This window comes from Apodemus sylvaticus, chromosome 20 (genome assembly GCF_947179515.1).
Source record: "Apodemus sylvaticus chromosome 20, mApoSyl1.1, whole genome shotgun sequence".
Lineage (NCBI taxonomy): Eukaryota > Metazoa > Chordata > Mammalia > Rodentia > Muridae > Apodemus > Apodemus sylvaticus.
Window position 1 is genome coordinate 18,711,840 of NC_067491.1, and position 17,644 is coordinate 18,729,483.

At 42.6% G+C, this 17,644-nt stretch overlaps 1 protein-coding gene across 3 annotated transcripts in view; it reads left to right on the forward strand.

Moving 5' to 3' along the window:
• Lgr5 (leucine rich repeat containing G protein-coupled receptor 5) overlaps positions 1-17,644 on the forward strand; it is a 127,679-nt gene that overhangs the window by 90,001 nt on the left and 20,034 nt on the right. For 2 of the 3 annotated variants that reach the window (XM_052165411.1, XM_052165413.1), the window contains exons 5-6: positions 11,118-11,333; positions 14,645-14,716. In XM_052165411.1, coding sequence (XP_052021371.1) covers positions 11,118-11,333; positions 14,645-14,716 — 288 coding nt within the window. The remainder of the gene's footprint in view (positions 1-11,117; positions 11,334-14,644; positions 14,717-17,644) is intronic. The other variant, XM_052165414.1, reaches the window with a different exon arrangement.

Consider the following 17,644-nt stretch of genomic DNA (forward strand, 5'->3'; position numbering starts at 1 on the left):
TTTTTTGTGTGATGAGAGAGCAAAACTATCAGACTATTGACCTTCCCAAGGCTTAGCTTGGCTTCCAGGTTATGATGGAGATGTGTTTGGGGGAACTCTAGTCTGTCAGAATCCCAAACTCTGACCATGTCACTCCCCTCGTTCTTTACCTCCCTACCTGCGGGGGTCACTGGTCAGAGAGATACATCAGGCTTGCTGGAAACAAGCACACCCACAGGACAGAGACGTGACTATGAATCTTCACACAAAGGAATGGAAGTTGTAATGTTGCCAGAGAGAACTAAGTGAATTGAAGAAGAGAAGGGAATACTATTAAAATGTGAGCCTGCCAACCTTTGTTAGGGTTTCTCTAGGCAGTTGGTTATCAGATCCCTTGTGCCTATGAGGGAGCAATCCTTTCAATCCAGACGAAAAAACTATGTGAGAGAAACTTGCCTCTTTTGCCCCGGTAGGAGTCATGTAGACAAAGGCTAGAAAAGGACCTGATAGCATGGGCTACATATTGCAACAGCTTGCTGGGAGGGAGAAGAAAACCTATACTATCAAGAAACAGAGAACAAATCAGAGGCTGTGTTGAGGTGGAGCCTTGCTGTGTCTATTGGAATGCTAATGTGGGGGTAGCTGCAAGACCTGGAGTCTGCATGGACCCTGCCCCCAAGTTACTTCTGATTGGTAAATACAGATGTCAACAGCCAATAGCTGGGCAGAAGAGACATAGGTGGGGTTTAGGATTTGGGAGCCTGCGGTCAGAGGAGAATCACAAGGAAGAAGAAGAAGGTGAAAGGGGAGAGAGAAGTCGCTGTAGATGTACCCAATTATGTACTCAGATTTATCACAGCAGTGGTGAAGCGCCTCCTACCCCCACCCCCCATGTTCTGGGTTACCAAATGAAAGGCAGACACTCTCAGCCTTTATATTTTGATATGCCTAAAACAGCTCAATGGTTGGGCCACTTTCTAACCTCCAGGTGGCTAATCCACCTCCCTCTGATATTCCCAAGTCATTACTTACTAAAATCTTTGCTGCCCTGGACCCAATCAGGCAGCCCTCTTGGGGCCACTCTTTCCCAGATCCTATGTGGTGGCTATGTCTTTCCTTTCCTTCTCTGAGGCATTGTGGAACTCCATCCTCCTCTCCTCCCCCTCTCTCTGTCCCTAATCCAGGAATCCTAAAAGTCCCGCCTCTGTCTATCCTGCCCAGCCATCGGCTGTCAGCATCTTTATTTACCAATCAGAACCAACTGGGTGCAGGGTCCAAGAGTGTCTCATATGCAGACACTCATGTGAGCAATTTTGGGGGACACAAATTAACATAAGAATATAAGCAGCTACAAGCCACCATGGGTTAGGTGAGTCCTGAAAACACGGTCCTGATGGCTGGTGAATTGGAGTTAGGAGCACCCCAGATAAAACATAGTAAGAAATAACACAGGGTTATCAATAGGAAAGTAGATTTTAATAGCATAGAATGTAGATAACTGCCGAGCTCTCGTGCTGTTTAAGACATATTATAAATATAAACGTTCTGCTTGTCTTTTATCCAGGAAGTTAATGTTCAAGGTGGGGTAGAAACCCTAGGTAGAGTTTAAAATTTTCTACAACAGGCTGAAGTGATGTTGCTGAGGAAGAGAAGTATCAAGACAATTTTATAAGTCATGTTAGGGCCAGAATCTATGAAAGTATGTCTGAGGCACATGAAGGATAATATCAGGCTTATTGCAAGATGGAGCCCCACGGGAAGGTATTAAGAAGGGATCTGATCAGATCTGCAGTATTGAAGGAGCCAGACTGGAGAAAGGAAACCTTTATCAGAATAGATTCTAAAGGAGCTGGAGAGATGGCTCAGCAGTTAGGAGCACTGACTGCTCTTCTGAAGGTCCTGAGTTCAATTCCCAGCAACCACATGGTGTCTCACAACCATCCTTCATGAGATCTGATGCCCTCTTCTGGTGTGTTTGAAGACAGCTACACTGTACTTACATATAAAAAATAAATAAATATTTAAAACAAAAAAAGGATAGATGCCAGAGATCAAAAAAGGAAGATGTTGAGAAACACCCAGAGGATGAAGTTCACAGAAGTATCAACGAAGAACAAAGAAGCCAGGTGTGGTGGTATACGCCTTTACTACCAGCACCCAGAAGGCAGATCTCTGTGAGTTTGAGGCCAGTCAGCTCTACATAGTGAATTCTAAAGTAGACAAGGCCACATAGTGAGGAGGAGGAGGAGGAGGAGGAGGAAGAGGAGGAGGAGGAGGAGGAGGAGGAAGGGAGAGAGAAAAGGGAAGGGGAAAGTATCATGAATGATCTCTAGGTTTCTAGTTTCTCCAACAGTTTGCCTAACGAGGCAGTGACTGGGATAAGCACCACATGAGGAGAGTGGCTAGATCAAGATTTCCATCTCATGCTTCAGGAGAAAGAGCTAAGTACACATGACATATAGTTTGAATTCCAGAGTCAGACTTTAAAGGAGTTGGGGTGAAGCCTACCTCCTACCATGCACTTCTATCCCCTGAACACTTCATGATAAGAACTTGTCTCACCACTGTTTTTTGAAATGTTTCCAAGAAAAAAAAAAGCTATAACCATGCCTGCTGGTTTAGTGCTGTCTCTCCAGCATGAGACACAAAGACAGCCTTCTGGAATTATTTACTGAAATGAACTGAAGACTCAGACTATCATAGACAGCTGCTCTGGGTTCCCGACTTTGGCTGTAAGCTGTATTTACTCATCTCCCTGGCTCTAGCTTCTAATCTATGTGTGGCTTTCCCCCACACATCTTCCCTGGATTTAGTTGAACCAGTGGTTTCTGCAGAGATAGTGGAATCCACCTACTTACCAGTTTTCCCACTCTGTTAGTTCAGAACTCAGCACTTCAAGAGTAGAGATGTAGGAGGAGTCTGCTGATTGCAGGAATGATAAAATTTGGACGAGCGTGGAGGCCCTTCCAAACACAAGAGATGGTCATGAGCACAAAGCCTAGAATTACTGTGAGAAAGAGATAGAAGAAAAAAAAAAAAACCAAACATTTGACTAGATCAGAGAAATAAGAGAAAGGTTCAAACAGATACAGTAGATAGAGAGCCTTGAATATCAGATGTGGGTGAGGGGCGGGGGTTAGATTTAAAAGGAATGGTAATTTGGAAGAACCATAGATTCCTACCAAGGGAATGATATAAAGGCCAATTTCAGAGAGATTAATCTGGCAGAGGTCTGCAGGATTAATTGAAAAGATAAGGGATCAAAGGCAAACGGGGCCGGCTCAGAAGCCGTGGCTTGCGATGCAGGTGTGAAACGATAAGAGACTTAGCCCGGGAGTCAACCCAGAGATGGAGATAAACGGAGAGAAATTACTGAGGGACGGCTGGAAGGCAGTGGGCGATCCAAAAGTAGACTCAAAGGTTTCAAATCCTGGTGCTTGGTACCTGGGAGACGAATGGGTCCCCGGCACAAAAAGAGAGCCTTTGTTTCCCGCAGGGAGAATGAAACTGAAGAAGTGCCTGACCTCATTATTTTTGTTGTAGCCGTCTTCTTGTCGCAAAACTCACAGCAGTGTTGATCTATGAAACAAACAAAAAAGATCAACCTGAAATCTACTCTTCATTGGGGTTGGGGCACAGCTCAGTGACGGAGTCCCCACCCACCTCCCACCCTTCATGTGGGAAGCTTAGCTCCATCTTCAGCAGTGCTGGAAAGGATGCCAGACAAATAGAGGCTGCTTGTCCTCCAGCTTCCAAAGCAATGGACAAGAAAAACGTACGGCATTTCCATGAACCTGTAGACTCTTTTTTGCCAAGACAGGTGAAAAAGGAATTATTACCATTTCAGACATATGTCTGAAGGGATGAGTCTCTTCCTGAGGGGGCTGCACTAGTTTTACAAGTGAATTAGATGGGGAAGGGAAAAAGCAGAAACTTCCCAGCTAAGCCATCACAGCCCTTCTGTGAATCCACACACTTGTCTTCATGAGGTATTGGAAATGTCTCATCTGTGTGGGGAACGTATTAAAAGATGGAATCCTTATGTTATGGCCACACCACAAATATTTAAGGATAGGAACAGCAATAGTGAAAATGATTTTAATAATCAAAAGAATCCACTGTAATCCATATTACTCTATTATATAGAGGACCTTCTATCCTAATGGCACTGGGATGATGATCTTGTGTTAAACTCAGCAGTTAAATTCAATGGCAATCACCTACTGGTTCCAGAACAAAAATTCAAAACAATAAAATTTTACCACAACACAGAATCTGTGCATTTTGTTGAACTATATTTAAAAATGGATTTACAGTCAGGTGGTTTTCATTTAATTAGACAAGTAAAGTGATCATTGAGAATGTCTTTATTTCTTGGAGTTTACCAGTGACCCAGGCAGAACATTGGGGTTCCCTAACTATTTATTCTTTCCTCAAAATGGTCTCACAAATGATTTAAAAAAAAAAAAGGTATCTATCTACAAGAGTTTGGCGGGTCATATCTTTAAAATTTATGAGGGAAAAAGTGCTATTCTGTGAAAAGCCGGTCATGAAAATGCCATGCTCTGTAATTCTGTTTATTTTTGAGTCCCCACAAGCTGTACAGTACAGCTGCCACTGTCTTCACACTTGGGCCCTTCTTTCCTCTCAGCCATCTATGTTAATAATTGACACTATTATGGTCATCTTGGTATGGAATTAGCCAAGATCAATGGCTTATCTTGTGACTAACGCTTTCTTCCTTGTAGTTAATGGCTCATCAAAGACATTCTCAAACAAAGTTACAAGCTTATGGGATATGTTGGCAAGGTGTCATAGAGAAGATAGATAAAGAACCATTTTCAAGAACAACAACAGCAGCAGTGATCTCAGAGCACCTCTAATCCCTATAATAATGCTGCTTATAAATCAAGGGTTCCTTTCAGGAGAACAGAGCAGATTCACAAAATGTTTCTCTTAAGAGAGGAAACTCTCAGTTAATGCCTTATGCATAAAAGCATTAAGGGTAAAACTTCACACAGAAAAGGGAAACAAATGTTAACAGTTGCCATTCCTGGTAAGAAAACACTAACATTTTGCTTGATGCTTTGTAGCTTTGTTAAGTAGAACACAAGCTACTGCGGAATTGAAGTCAGCCTGAGCATGTAATTCTTTGTTTTTATTTTGTATAAAACAGAGTGGAATTCCTTCTCCCTCTCAAGTGATCTCTGTGAGCCCAGTTGTCCAGCTGTCCAGTTGCCATCGCTTTCTTGCTTCCCTTTCTAGCTACAGTGACTTAGTTAGCATCCCTAATCAAGCCCTTCCTCTCCCTTTCCACACATCTTCTGGGCATTCATCTCTCTCAAAGGTTGACTACAATTACCTCCAGTTTTTTCCTACTGGTTCCTCTTACACATTGCTATCAGAGTGAACATTCTATAGTACTTCCACATCTATGGATGTCTGATAGAATTTTTTAGAGAGGATGGGGCATTTCGCATAGGCAGATGGTGCCGAAGTCTTCTGAAAGTTGAGCTACCCTGACTCAAAGTTCTTGAAATCTGTCAGGGTGAACTGGATGGTTGTGACTATGAGAAATAAGGACAGGCAACACAAATTCACAAGAGACAGACCTTTGGCTGCTCAGCTTCAACAGCACAACCTCATTGGAAGGCTTACTATAATAAGCGACAAAGAGCGTAATTGCCAAAGGCACATACTAAGGGGTGTGTGGGGAGTATCTCCAGTTCCATAGGAACCATCCAAAGGACCAAACCATGGAAAGAGATGTGAAATTACAATGGATTAAGGAATTACAAGAAAAATGGACTTCTGCAGGGAGAAAGATGACTCTGCTCACAAATCTAAAGACTGCCCTCAAATATTAACTTACTGGCTTTCAAAACCTTTCCATTTGATTCCCATAGTAATTCTGTGACATATTGTGATTCTGCTTTATCAGTGAAAATAATATCCAAAGACATACAAATTGATATGTCTCAAAATTTCAAAATTGATAAGGGACAGGATCTTGACTAAATTTGTTGGTGATTTGTTTGCTTGCTTGACTGTTGATTAGTTGATTACTTTGTAATTGGTTGGTTGGTTGGTTGGCTGGCTGGCTGGCTGGCTGGCTGACTGACTGACTGACTGGCTGGCTGGTTTGTTGGTTGGCTAGTTGTTTTTTTTTTTTTTTTTTTTTTTTTTTTTGGTTTCTTTGTTTATTTGGTTGGTTGGTTGGTTGGTTGGCTGGCTAGTTAATTGACTGGTTGGCTGGTTGGCTGGTTGGTTGGTTGGTTGGTTGGTTGGCTGGTTGGCTGGCTGGCTGGCTGGTTAGTTGATTGGTTGGTTGGTTGGTTGGTTGGTTGGTTGGTTGGTTTTTGGGTTGGTTTGTTGGTTGGTTGGTTGGCTGGCTGGTTGGTTGGCTGGGTGACTGGCTGGTTGGTTGATTGGTTGGTTGGTTAGTTGGTTGGTTGTCTTTTGTTTTAGCAGTAAAAATCAGGGTCATGTGCAGGCAAAGCAGGCACCCTACCTCTGAACTGCATCCTGGCCCTTGGCTTAGCTTTATTTGCTCTTCCAATTCAGTATGCGTTCTAGTTTTCCATAGTGTCCATTATGTATATTCTTGTCAATGGTGAAAGGAATAGGAGTTAAAGAAACTGGACATAAGTCAGCAGTTTAAGATCATGGGATGACTCCAGTGGTCATAAGTTCAAATCACCACATAAAGCATCTCACAACTACCTGTAGCTTCAGCTCCATGGAAACCAAAGCCACTTTATGGCTGCCCTGTCCACTCACACAAATATGGCATTCTCTCTGTTTCTCTGTCTCTGTCTCTCTCTGTCTCTCTCTGTCTCTCTCTGTCTCTCTCTCTCTCTCTCACACACACACACACACATTTTAATTTTTTCAAATAAGTGGTATAAAATCTACAATTTCATCAGAAGCAATGACATATAAGGAGCATAAAATAGATGGTACTTCCCATGTGATATCTTTTCAGACTGTGTTTCAAGATCATAATGGAGAGGCTTAATCTAAGTTGAAAGCAAGGACAGGCCCACTGTTTTTTAAATAGCTCACTTTGCTATGCATAACTGCATATAGGTTCTGTGCTACCCCTGTTACGGTTTGATGCATGCATCAAATCATTGCTAGAACTTTCTCCGAGAATGTGTCATCTGTTACACATCACCATTTGCCCTATGCCTCTGAAATGAAGATGTTATATTCAGTGATATATTATTAACAGAACATGACCTTATTGATGTGTGTTCACTCATACATATATACATATACATATACATATACATAAACATCATACACATGCACATATACATATACATCATATACTACATATACATCATATACATCATATACATTGTATACATCATATACATCATATACATCATATACATCATATACATATACATCATATAAATATATATCAACATATACATCAACATATACATATACACATACACATACATACATACACACACAAATGCATGCACAAACACACAGAGAGAGAGAGAGAGAGAGAGATGTTATTACTAAAGTCTGAAAAGAAGGGGCCAGTGAGATGGCTCAGAGGGAAATGGTGCTTGCTGCCAAGCCTGATGACCTGAGTTTGATCACCAGAACCCATAGGATGTAAATAGAGAACTGACTCCCCAAGAGTAAATGTGCACATGTCTTCAGGTATGGCACACAGAGGAAGCCAGATGGAGGCTTTGGATATTCTGAAGCTGGAGCAGAGGCCAGGTCTTTGCAGGATAAGCACATTATTAGGTGCATGCTGGAATGTGGACTCTGGTCCTCATGTTCTCACAGCAAGACTCTTAACCACTGATAGATCTCACCAGCCCCTGTGTGTAGATTTTCTTTTTTGTACTGTACAGAGTCTTACATTTCTCTGCTTAAATGTCACATTTTCCAGGTGTCTTAGTCAGGGTTTCTATTCCTGCACGAAACATCATGACCAAGAAGCAAGTTGGGGAGGAAAGGGTTTATCCAGCTTACATTTCCACACTGCTATTCATCACCAAAGGAAGGCAGGACTGGAACTCATGCAGGTCAGGAAGCAGGAGCTAATGCAGAGGCCATGGAGGGATGTTTCTTACTGGCTTGCTTCCCCTGGCTTGCTCAGCACGTTTTCTTATAGAACCCAGGACTACCAGCCCAGGGTTGGCACCACCCACAAGGGCCCTCCCCCTTTGATCACTAATTGAGAAAATACCCCACAGCTGGATCTCATGGAGACACTTCCCCAACTGAAGCTCCTTTCTCTGTGATAACTCCAGCCTGTGTCAAGTTAACACACAGAACCAGCCAGTACACCAGGCATTTAAATTAAAAATGTCCACTTGCCTGAAAAGTCTAGATTGCCACAGTGTGACCCCTCTGCTCACTCACTAAGTAGGCACAACTCATGCCCTGCCAGGCTTAACCTTGTTATGTAAGGATCACCTGTAAAGTGAGTAGATAATTAATTCCAATTTAGCCCTGGGAGAGTTTAAAATTAAATCAGATATCAGTGAATGGAGCAGAATGATGGTTGTCAGGGCCCTGGGGGTTGATGGCAGGAACTGGGGAAGGTCAGTTAAAAGACACAGAGCCTTAGCATGCATACGTTATGACGGTATACTGTACTGGATTATAGTACTGATGTATATAGTGCTCTGACTATAGTTAATAATGATGCATACTTGAAATTTGCTAGGAGAATGCATCTTAAATGTGCACGTGTATGAAAAGAAATAAATTAATAAGATTTATTTAATCACTTTACATTATATACTTGTAATAAAACCCTGTAAATATATGTAAGTGTATATAAGTATACCTTGTAAATTTATGCATTTTTATTTGTTTTCCTATTTTAATAAAGTAGGAAAGGGAAAACTGAACCAGACAGAGCCTTTGAGTATAAACAATAAACTCCTATCTGAATGAAGCTGGAATTTCAGTCAGACTCTGATTCTGCAGCACTGCCTTTAGGAGCGCTGTCTGCCAAAGTTTCTGTTTTCATATATTTAACTGGTGTATATTAATTTATAAAGTAATGGGTTTTATGTTGATATTTTCGTCCATGCACAGAAGGACCTCAGCTATACCCATGCCTGTGACACTCTTTTATAGGGAGTTTCTTAAATGATAAAATTGTATCATAGAAAGACATTTCAATGCTCTGCTCAGGACACCTAGAGTCTGTTAAGAACGACAGGTCTGGGAGTGCTCATTCGCATGAGCACAGGTGAGCACTAAGCAGTTATTCTGACTTATCCATTTCAGACAGAAATTTGTTTAATAGTATGGCCAGATTTTAATCTTTCATCTGATGGGGAGAATGATCCCTACAGGAGCCTGACACAAGGTATTCATTCACCTGGGGGACTGATGTCAGGCCATTTCTTGCTGGTCACAACTTAAAGTAATCAAAGGAGAAAGCCCTTGATTCCGTGCTGGGAAGTCTTTTGTAGGGTTCCCCGACATTGCGCCGAACTTTGAGGTTTGTCGTATGCAAGGCGTTTGGGAGCGATTGGCGGTGTCAATGCCTAGCAACTAAGATAGAAAGACAACGTGCACGTGCCCTGTGCACCAGAGGTCCACACTGTACGGTGAGGTGCTACTGGGAAGCTACAGCTAAGGCAGTAGTTACAACCAGCTTAAATGGGGACTTTACTTCTAGCCAAATAAAATCAATTAGTCCTTATCCTTGACGAAGTTGTACTGTACCCTAGCACGGGCGGATCGCTGAGGAAAGGGGCCGGAGGCTATGTTGGATTTCCCCCCAAGTAGCTCATTTGTTGACAGGTCCCTGCCGCCGAGTCAGGAGACCCTGTCTCAGCTCCTGCGGTCACGCCTGGCCCACTGGAAATGTGAGTGGGTCCTGGCACAGACGGCCAACTCATAACGTTTGTTCCAAGTGACCTTACCTCAGTTATTACTGTAGCTTGGCTCAGGGCTCAATTGGGGGTCACCTGTCCCATTGATGGGATAGAAGTAGGAACTTGGGCATGACTAGAATGATGTATGTACCCCAAAAGTGAGGAATCTGCTCTCCGAAGAGATTAGCTGTCTGCCACAGGGGGCTTTCTCTATTTCTAAACTGTTTAAATTTGGTTTGCACCAGATTGTTTTGTTATGCCCGTGTGCTTCCTACATCTGTTTTAGTCTTAAATGCTTCCAAAACATCTTTTTTCATCCATCCTCTCACGATTCTCTAATCCTTCCTAATATGCAAGCTATATAAAATGAAACTCTTTAGGTTTTTTTACTTATTCTAGCTTTCAAAATGCAAGCAAATGTAAAGTCTTATAAAAGATGAGTGGTAACAGCTATGAAAGCATATCTGATTGACAGAGATTCAGTTGTTCATAAACCCACCAAAAAAATAAAAATCTCAAACTACCTCCATTCTGTCATTTCCACAAGGACCATTAGGTCACTTTAATTACAGCCATCATTTCTCTTGAAATATGACGAAATAAATGCCCTATTCTTCCTCTGCTGACTCAAAGGCTTATTAACCAGTCCTATTTTTAGAACTGTTTCCCATTTGAAAACAAAACGGAAGAAAAGAAAGAAAATAAAAGAAATGAAAAGTGGAGAAAGGAAGCAAGAGTCGCAAAGTTGCTAATTTGATTATTCGTTTAAACTGTCAGAAAAGCACACATCTGCCCAAGCAAATGGTTAGGCTCCGCGAGGCAGCCAGCCGTTTCAAAGCCCTTCCCAGGAGCAACAGCCTTTCGAGATTACTGATTCTCTGCAAACACTGAAGCAACCTTTTCCTAGCGCTTAGGAACAGCCCAGTAGATTGCAGCCTCCTAGTCTCCCAAACAGTCTGGGATCGCAAAGCCTTTCATTCGGCATGGGGTGGGAACGAAATGTCGACATTAAACTGTCCAAACGGGGTGCAATGTTGCGCCTCAGGGAGGCTGCTTCTGATGCATGACCGCGTGGTACCCGCAAGCCTAGAAGAGAGTCAGAACACCTCAAAGGGCGGGAGGGGGCGGGGAGTCTTAAGGATCTAACCATGAGTGAAGAGAGCTAATCAGAAGAGTTTGTCTGGGGACTGGAGCTCCCAGTCTTTCCCCTGAGTCCTTCCTCTGTCTAAGCTTTGCTCTTTCCCACTCTGGTGCGCTTTCTTCCAGGCGCTTAGATGCCAACCGTATCAGCTACGTGCCACCCAGCTGTTTCAGTGGCCTGCACTCCCTGCGGCACCTGTGGCTAGATGACAACGCTCTCACTGATGTCCCAGTCCAGGCTTTCAGAAGTTTATCAGCCCTGCAAGCCATGACCTTGGCCCTGAACAAAATACACCACATAGCAGACTATGCCTTTGGAAACCTCTCCAGCCTCGTGGTTCTGTAAGTCTGATCGCCTTGGCTGTCTTTTATCACTTTCTGAATCTCCTCTGAGATCTTAGCCTTAAAGTAGTGGGACCTCAGAATTTGAATGGAGGCAGTTAAAGGGAGGGAAAGACTCCCAGACCCTCTCTATAAGGACATAAATTTTCCAATTGCATGAATGATTTTTTTAAAAAAATCTATAGAATACCTGATTCATGATAAATATTGCTGGGCATACAAAGATCAAATAGTGCCTGTACCTTAGTGGGATCCATTGTACAGTTTAAAAGAAATCATCGCAAAGCCAATGAAAAAAATCTGCTGAAAGATATTTTGATTATTAATTATATACATATAATAATATATTATATGTATAATATATTATATATAATTATATAATGTATATAATATATAATATATAGTATAATATATAATATATAATGTATAATATATAATATATATTATATATATATATAGAGAGAGAGAGACTTTTTTGCAGTTCTAGGGATGGAACCAGGCATCACAAAATGCTACCTGAACAAGTATTAATACTTTGTTTGTGATTTAATACAATCACAGCCTTGACAAGCACTTTTTATTTTAATTAAGAAACAGAAGGAAGGCCAGGCAGTGGTGGCACACACCTTTAATCCCAGCACTTGGGAGGCAGAGGCAGGCAGATTTCTGAGTTCGAGGCCAGCCTGGTCTACAGAGTGAGTTCCAGGGCAGCCAAGGCTACACAGAGAAACCCTGTCTCAAAAAACCAAAAAGAAAAAAAAGAAAAAGAAAAAGAAAAAGAAGATAGATCATTGCTAATCTGGGGGTGTATCCCAATGGCAGACTGTCTAGCATCAGAACCTGGGTTTGATACCTGGTACTGATGGAAGAAAGACAGAAAAAGATAAGAAAGAGGAAAGGGAGGCAAAGGGAGAGAGGAGGAGGAGAGGAGGCTGTTGACTCTTGACAACAATTCTCCTTTTCTCTAGCTTTTTTTCCTCTTTGAGATCTAGACTTCTTTTGGTTTGGGTTGGGTTGGGTTGCATTTTTGAAACAAGGTTTTGTGTAGACAGGCCTTGAACTCCTGCAGTTGAAGATGACCTTTAAAGTCCTGCCTCCTGCCTCTGCCTCCTGCCTCTAGCATCCATGACAGAATGCTAGGCCAGGCCTCACTCAACATCTCTTCATTTTAGAAGACAAAGTGGTTCCCAAGGAAGAGTTTGGAAATGAGTCGGTCTTCTTTGACAGTAAAGCAGTAAAGCAGCGAGACAGAATAATCAGCACTTAGTTAGCGCTGATGTTTGGATGCAGTTGCTACCCAGCGGGTCTGATGTGTTAGTTCCTAGGATGAATACTTGAGATAAAGCTGGACCTGAGGACTCATGCCTACGATCCTAGGGCTTAGAAGGCTGAGAGGCAAGAGGGTTGCAGTGAGTTTGAAAGTCAGCCAAAGGTATACAGGTCAAGCTGGGTGGGCTGCAGAGTAAGATCCTGTAAGGGGGAAAGGAGGGGAGGGAGGAGGGACAGAGGGAAGGAGGGAGGGAGGGAGGGAGGGAGAGAAAGATTAACTACTTAAAGGAGAGAAAGGTGCATCTCAGCGATTTCCTTCCAGTTATTGATCTCACTGCTCTGGACCCATGGTGAAGCCGAGGACTGTGAAGAGTAATATAATACACAGTAGGCCAACGTTACTCACCTCATAGCAGCTAGGAAACATAAAGAGAGGCAGGAAGGGCTGGGGACCCTGTAGCTCCTTCAGGGACCTACCTTCCTTCCACTAAGCCCCGCCTCTCACTAGCCCGACCTTCTGGTCTACCACCGACTGGCTGCCAAGCCTTAGGCTTAAGTCTTGGACAGAACCCTCCTGAGGAGCATACATGTTTCTTTTGTTCTCTCCCTGCCCGCTGCATCATTGCTGACATTGATTACCTGTAGCATGTACTTGTATGAGGGTGTAGACCCACCCGTTTTTTTTATCTCTCTATCCCCTCTCTCATCCTTGGCGTATAGAAGACTTTGAATAGGGCTGGAGTGATAGCTCAGTGGTTAAGAGCACTGAGTGCTCTTCCAGAGGTCCTGAGTTTGATTCCTAGTAACCACATGATGGTTCACAACCATCTGTAATGGAATCCGATGTCCTCTTCTGGTGTGTCTGAAGACAGCAATAGTGTGCTCACATATATAAAATAATTCTTTAAAAAAAATTGAATAAATGTCACATAGATCTCACCTGAAACCAAAATTCATTTATTAAAACAAAGAGCTGGATTGGGAAACAGGGGAAGGGAAGAGTGCTTATGGGACTTTAGGGAGGGGAGAATCCCTAAAGGGAAAGGGAAAATCACTTGAATGCAAATAAAGAATATATCAAATAAAATAAAATAAAAACAAAGATCTAAGTCTGGAAAAAAATTAAATAAATCTAAGAGGATATTAAAACATTTCTACTCTGACTTCTTTATATGAATATGATGTTGCTGACCCTGAAGGAGTTGGCTATGGCTTTTGTTTTGTGGTGGGTTAGTTTTTTCTACATAATTTTTTAAAAAGATTTTTATTTTATGTATGTGAGTACACTGTCAACTCTCTTCAGACACACCAGAAGAGGGTGTCAGATCCCATTACAGATGGTTGGGAGCCACCAGGTGGTTGCTGGGAATTGAACACATGACCTCTGGAAGAGCAATCAGTGCTTCTGTCCTCCGAAGCATCTCTCCAGCCCCCTAGACTAATTTTTTTTTTTAACCTCGCCTCCCTTAAACCCATTTTCCAAAATCTCTTTGGGAGTTAGTCTACTTTTCAGTTGTCTACACAACTGTTTTTATTGATTCTGGCATAACTGACTTGTCGATCGAGCCTAAGATGATAACTGTATGCATTAATAGTTGGTCAAGGTTACCAGTCCTGGACGGCAGCAGAAAAAGTCTGATCACTATTCCCTGCGGCTTAAATCCTTTCTCGCTGACCTATAGCCCAGTCCTGGGAATGGAGTCCACGCGTGACAGTCCCTCTGTCCCATGATCTCAGTGATGCTCAGTGTCTCTGTTGAGCACTTTAAGGCTCCAAGTCACAGTGAGCAAACCATACTAGAAACTACAGTTAAAAATCGCGAATCTTTCATATCGCCACACGCACAGTAGTTATCTCAAACCTTATGCTGTAGAATCACGTACAGTGAAGGCAGCACAGGGGATTTTTTTTTAAATGTTTATTTCTTACCGTTTGTGCTTTATATGTCTTTGGGTTTAAACAACCAAAATGTTGTTCCTAAATTTTCTCTGTCCCACCCGCCTTCTTGACTGTTCCTGACTGTGGGTAAAACTCTCTTCCAGGCATCTCCATAATAATAGAATCCACTCCCTGGGAAAGAAATGCTTTGATGGGCTCCACAGCCTGGAGACTTTGTGAGTTGACCTTCTGTTTTGTTTCCCTTTTCCCAGTGTTTTCATGAATATTCTGAAGGAATCAAAACAGCCTTAAAGCCAAACGTGATGTTTGGTTTGGTTAATTGCCTGAGCCTTAAACAGATATTTACAGAGGTTTTATCTTACACACACACACACACACACACACACCACTGAGCTAAACAATAAAACTGCGATTCCCATTTAATCTCTTGTGAGTGGCAAATTAGTGGGGATAATTAAAGTTAAATGAGATCTGCTAAGTAAGCCATGACTGCTTGCTTAGGAATGTGTATTCTCCACTGAGAAGCACCCCCTCTGGTCAGGAGCACTGAACTGAGTATGAGTTGAGTCCTCTGCTGAAGGGAAGCTGCCAACCCCAAGATCTAGGCCCTTCATAAGGAATGAGGTTCATACTGAAGCAATCCAAAGGACCATCTCACGAAATATGTGTATGACCACTGATATACACTGTTTGAGTCATTTTTTTTTTTTACCAATATCCTATTAAACAGCTATTCCTATCCTGTCTTAGAGCCCACTGAGCTACTTTACCAGGGCTACATATTTAGCCTATAGCATAAGTGGAAATTGCTTCTTTCTGCAACCTGATTCTGAAATCCACGTTTCCATGTGCTATGGCATAGGTATAGCCAATAGCTCCAGGTGCCATTTTCCAAGAATAGGTCAAAAGTTCCACTGGATGCAGTGACCTGCACCTGTGGTCTCAAGATAGCCATTAGGCTATGTCACTTGAGCCCAGAACTCTGAGGTTCGCCTGGGTCAATATAGTAAGACCCCTATCTCAACAAACAACAACAACAACAAATAGCTCAGATTTTTGATGATACTTTCAATATAAAGGAGTCCAGTCAGCTGGCTATATCCTAGATCCCAGAGCCAGGGCAGAGGATCTCATGGTCTACCATGAGCACAAGACTCTTCCTCCTCCTACAGGAAGTTGTCTTAAATGGTCCATTGAGCCAACAAAGTACAATAAGGGTGGCCCGGAGGCAGCAAGAAGTCTGAGTGTGCTAGGAGAGGAAGGTAGTTGCAGTGATATTCTCAAGTCCCTTCCCATTTTAATCCTGAAGCACAATAAATGACCCAGGCCTTGTGGTGATCACAAAACTAGTCTTCTATGACCTGAGGGAACATGTCCAATTGCATACAGATGGTGTATTTAGCTTCTAACTAGTTCTAGATCAACTAGTTTCCTGAAAGACTTTCTACCCTGGGTCTTCATATAACTGATGAACACACAACTCTCCTTCCAGAATGACTTGTCACTTGTGTCTACATGGTTGTCATAAAGGAACTTACCCAGGCGTGACCTTGACATCACAGGACAGCAGTTTCCATCAGCCGCTAGGAAAAAAGTTACAGTGTCTCTCTCATCAAGTAGTACTTTCTCATCCCTATCCACAGAACAGCTGGAGAGAAAAAAACAAGCAAACAAACAAAAAACCAACAAGATCAGCTTTCCTGGGTGTTTCCACAAATGCTTTTCCTGTCCCCAGTCCTAAGTGAGAAAACAGCTTTACAGAAAAAAATGCTTACAAATACTACAAAGCAAAAAGTTTCAAGACAAAAATCTATACATCTTACTGTCTGGCCCCACTTTGCCCAAGGCTACAGAGGATCAGTAAATTGGTTATCCCTAACCTCTTCCTTTCCCTGACTAGAAAGCTAAGTAATTTATAAGGGTCCAGTCCTTGTTTAATCAAAAAAAAAAAAAAAAAAAAAAAAAAAAAAAAAAAGACCATCTGGAGAGATTTACAAACAGGAAGAAAATTTATGTCCACAAAAGACGAGGCTTCCTGCCTGCAGAATAGCTTAAGGATGGCTTCTGCCAGACAAGTAGGAATCTAGATTCATGCCGAACTCAGTCAAATTATCTTTCTCTTAAAATTAAATAGCAATTCTTGTCTACTGAGGAGGACCTAACCACATCTGATTGCCTTACCAAAAGGGTTTTCTGTGTCATGTGGGAAATCCGCCATACCCAGGGACCAGACAGCAATTCCTTTTTCATATGAAGCGGTAGATAGAATAAGCCTATAAAACATGTGTGAGTAATGGGATTGGAAGCCATTTGTGTCATTACAGATAGAGAAATTAATGATTCCAAGGTTCTCTGGCGCTTCTATTGCTGTGTGTGAGGGAAATTGCAGAGCTCTGCCTCACAGACCAAGGCAAACATCAGATTTCTGAATGGATCATTATCGGTGACTCTAGGGAAACTCTAGGCCTCACATCCTTGTTAAGAGTCCTCTGTATCACATAAACCTTTCCAAACACATGTCTCATCCTGGACTTCAGGCTGGGTGAGACTCAGGCTCTCCCTACGGAGCCAGGAACAAGGCGGTTCTCATGCCCTGCTTCCTAGATGGGAAGGGAGTGGGGGTGGGGACAAGAAAAGGGATGTGTCCCAGGACAGCAGAGTGCAGACAGCAGGCTGCCAATTCAGTGAACCAGGTCCCAGTGAGACCCGGGAGACTTCCGCTCCATCCAGAAGTGACCCAAGCCCACCAAGCAAGCATGGCTCCTCCTTGGAAGTTAAGGCTACTGCAGTTCCCTCCCTGGTTTAAATGACCCGATGAAGCCATTGATATTTGGCAGGAAATTTCTGTTCTTTGGGGGGCCGTGACTGTTGTAATGCAAATGTTTTCAGACTGTTGGTGGCCAGGGCCCTAGAGTTAGCTTAGTAGGTGGAACCACTTGCAGCTCAGCTTGATGGACTGAATTCCTGGAACCCACAAGAGGAAGGAAAAAAAAATCAGCTCCCAAAAAGTGTCTTCTTACTTCCACAAGCAAACTTGGAGCACAGAAACACACGCGCTCATGCACACATACTCAAACACACTCAATACAATAAGTTGTTTTTAAAGCATTAGCAGGCAGCATGCCCCAGTAAACCCTCTCCTG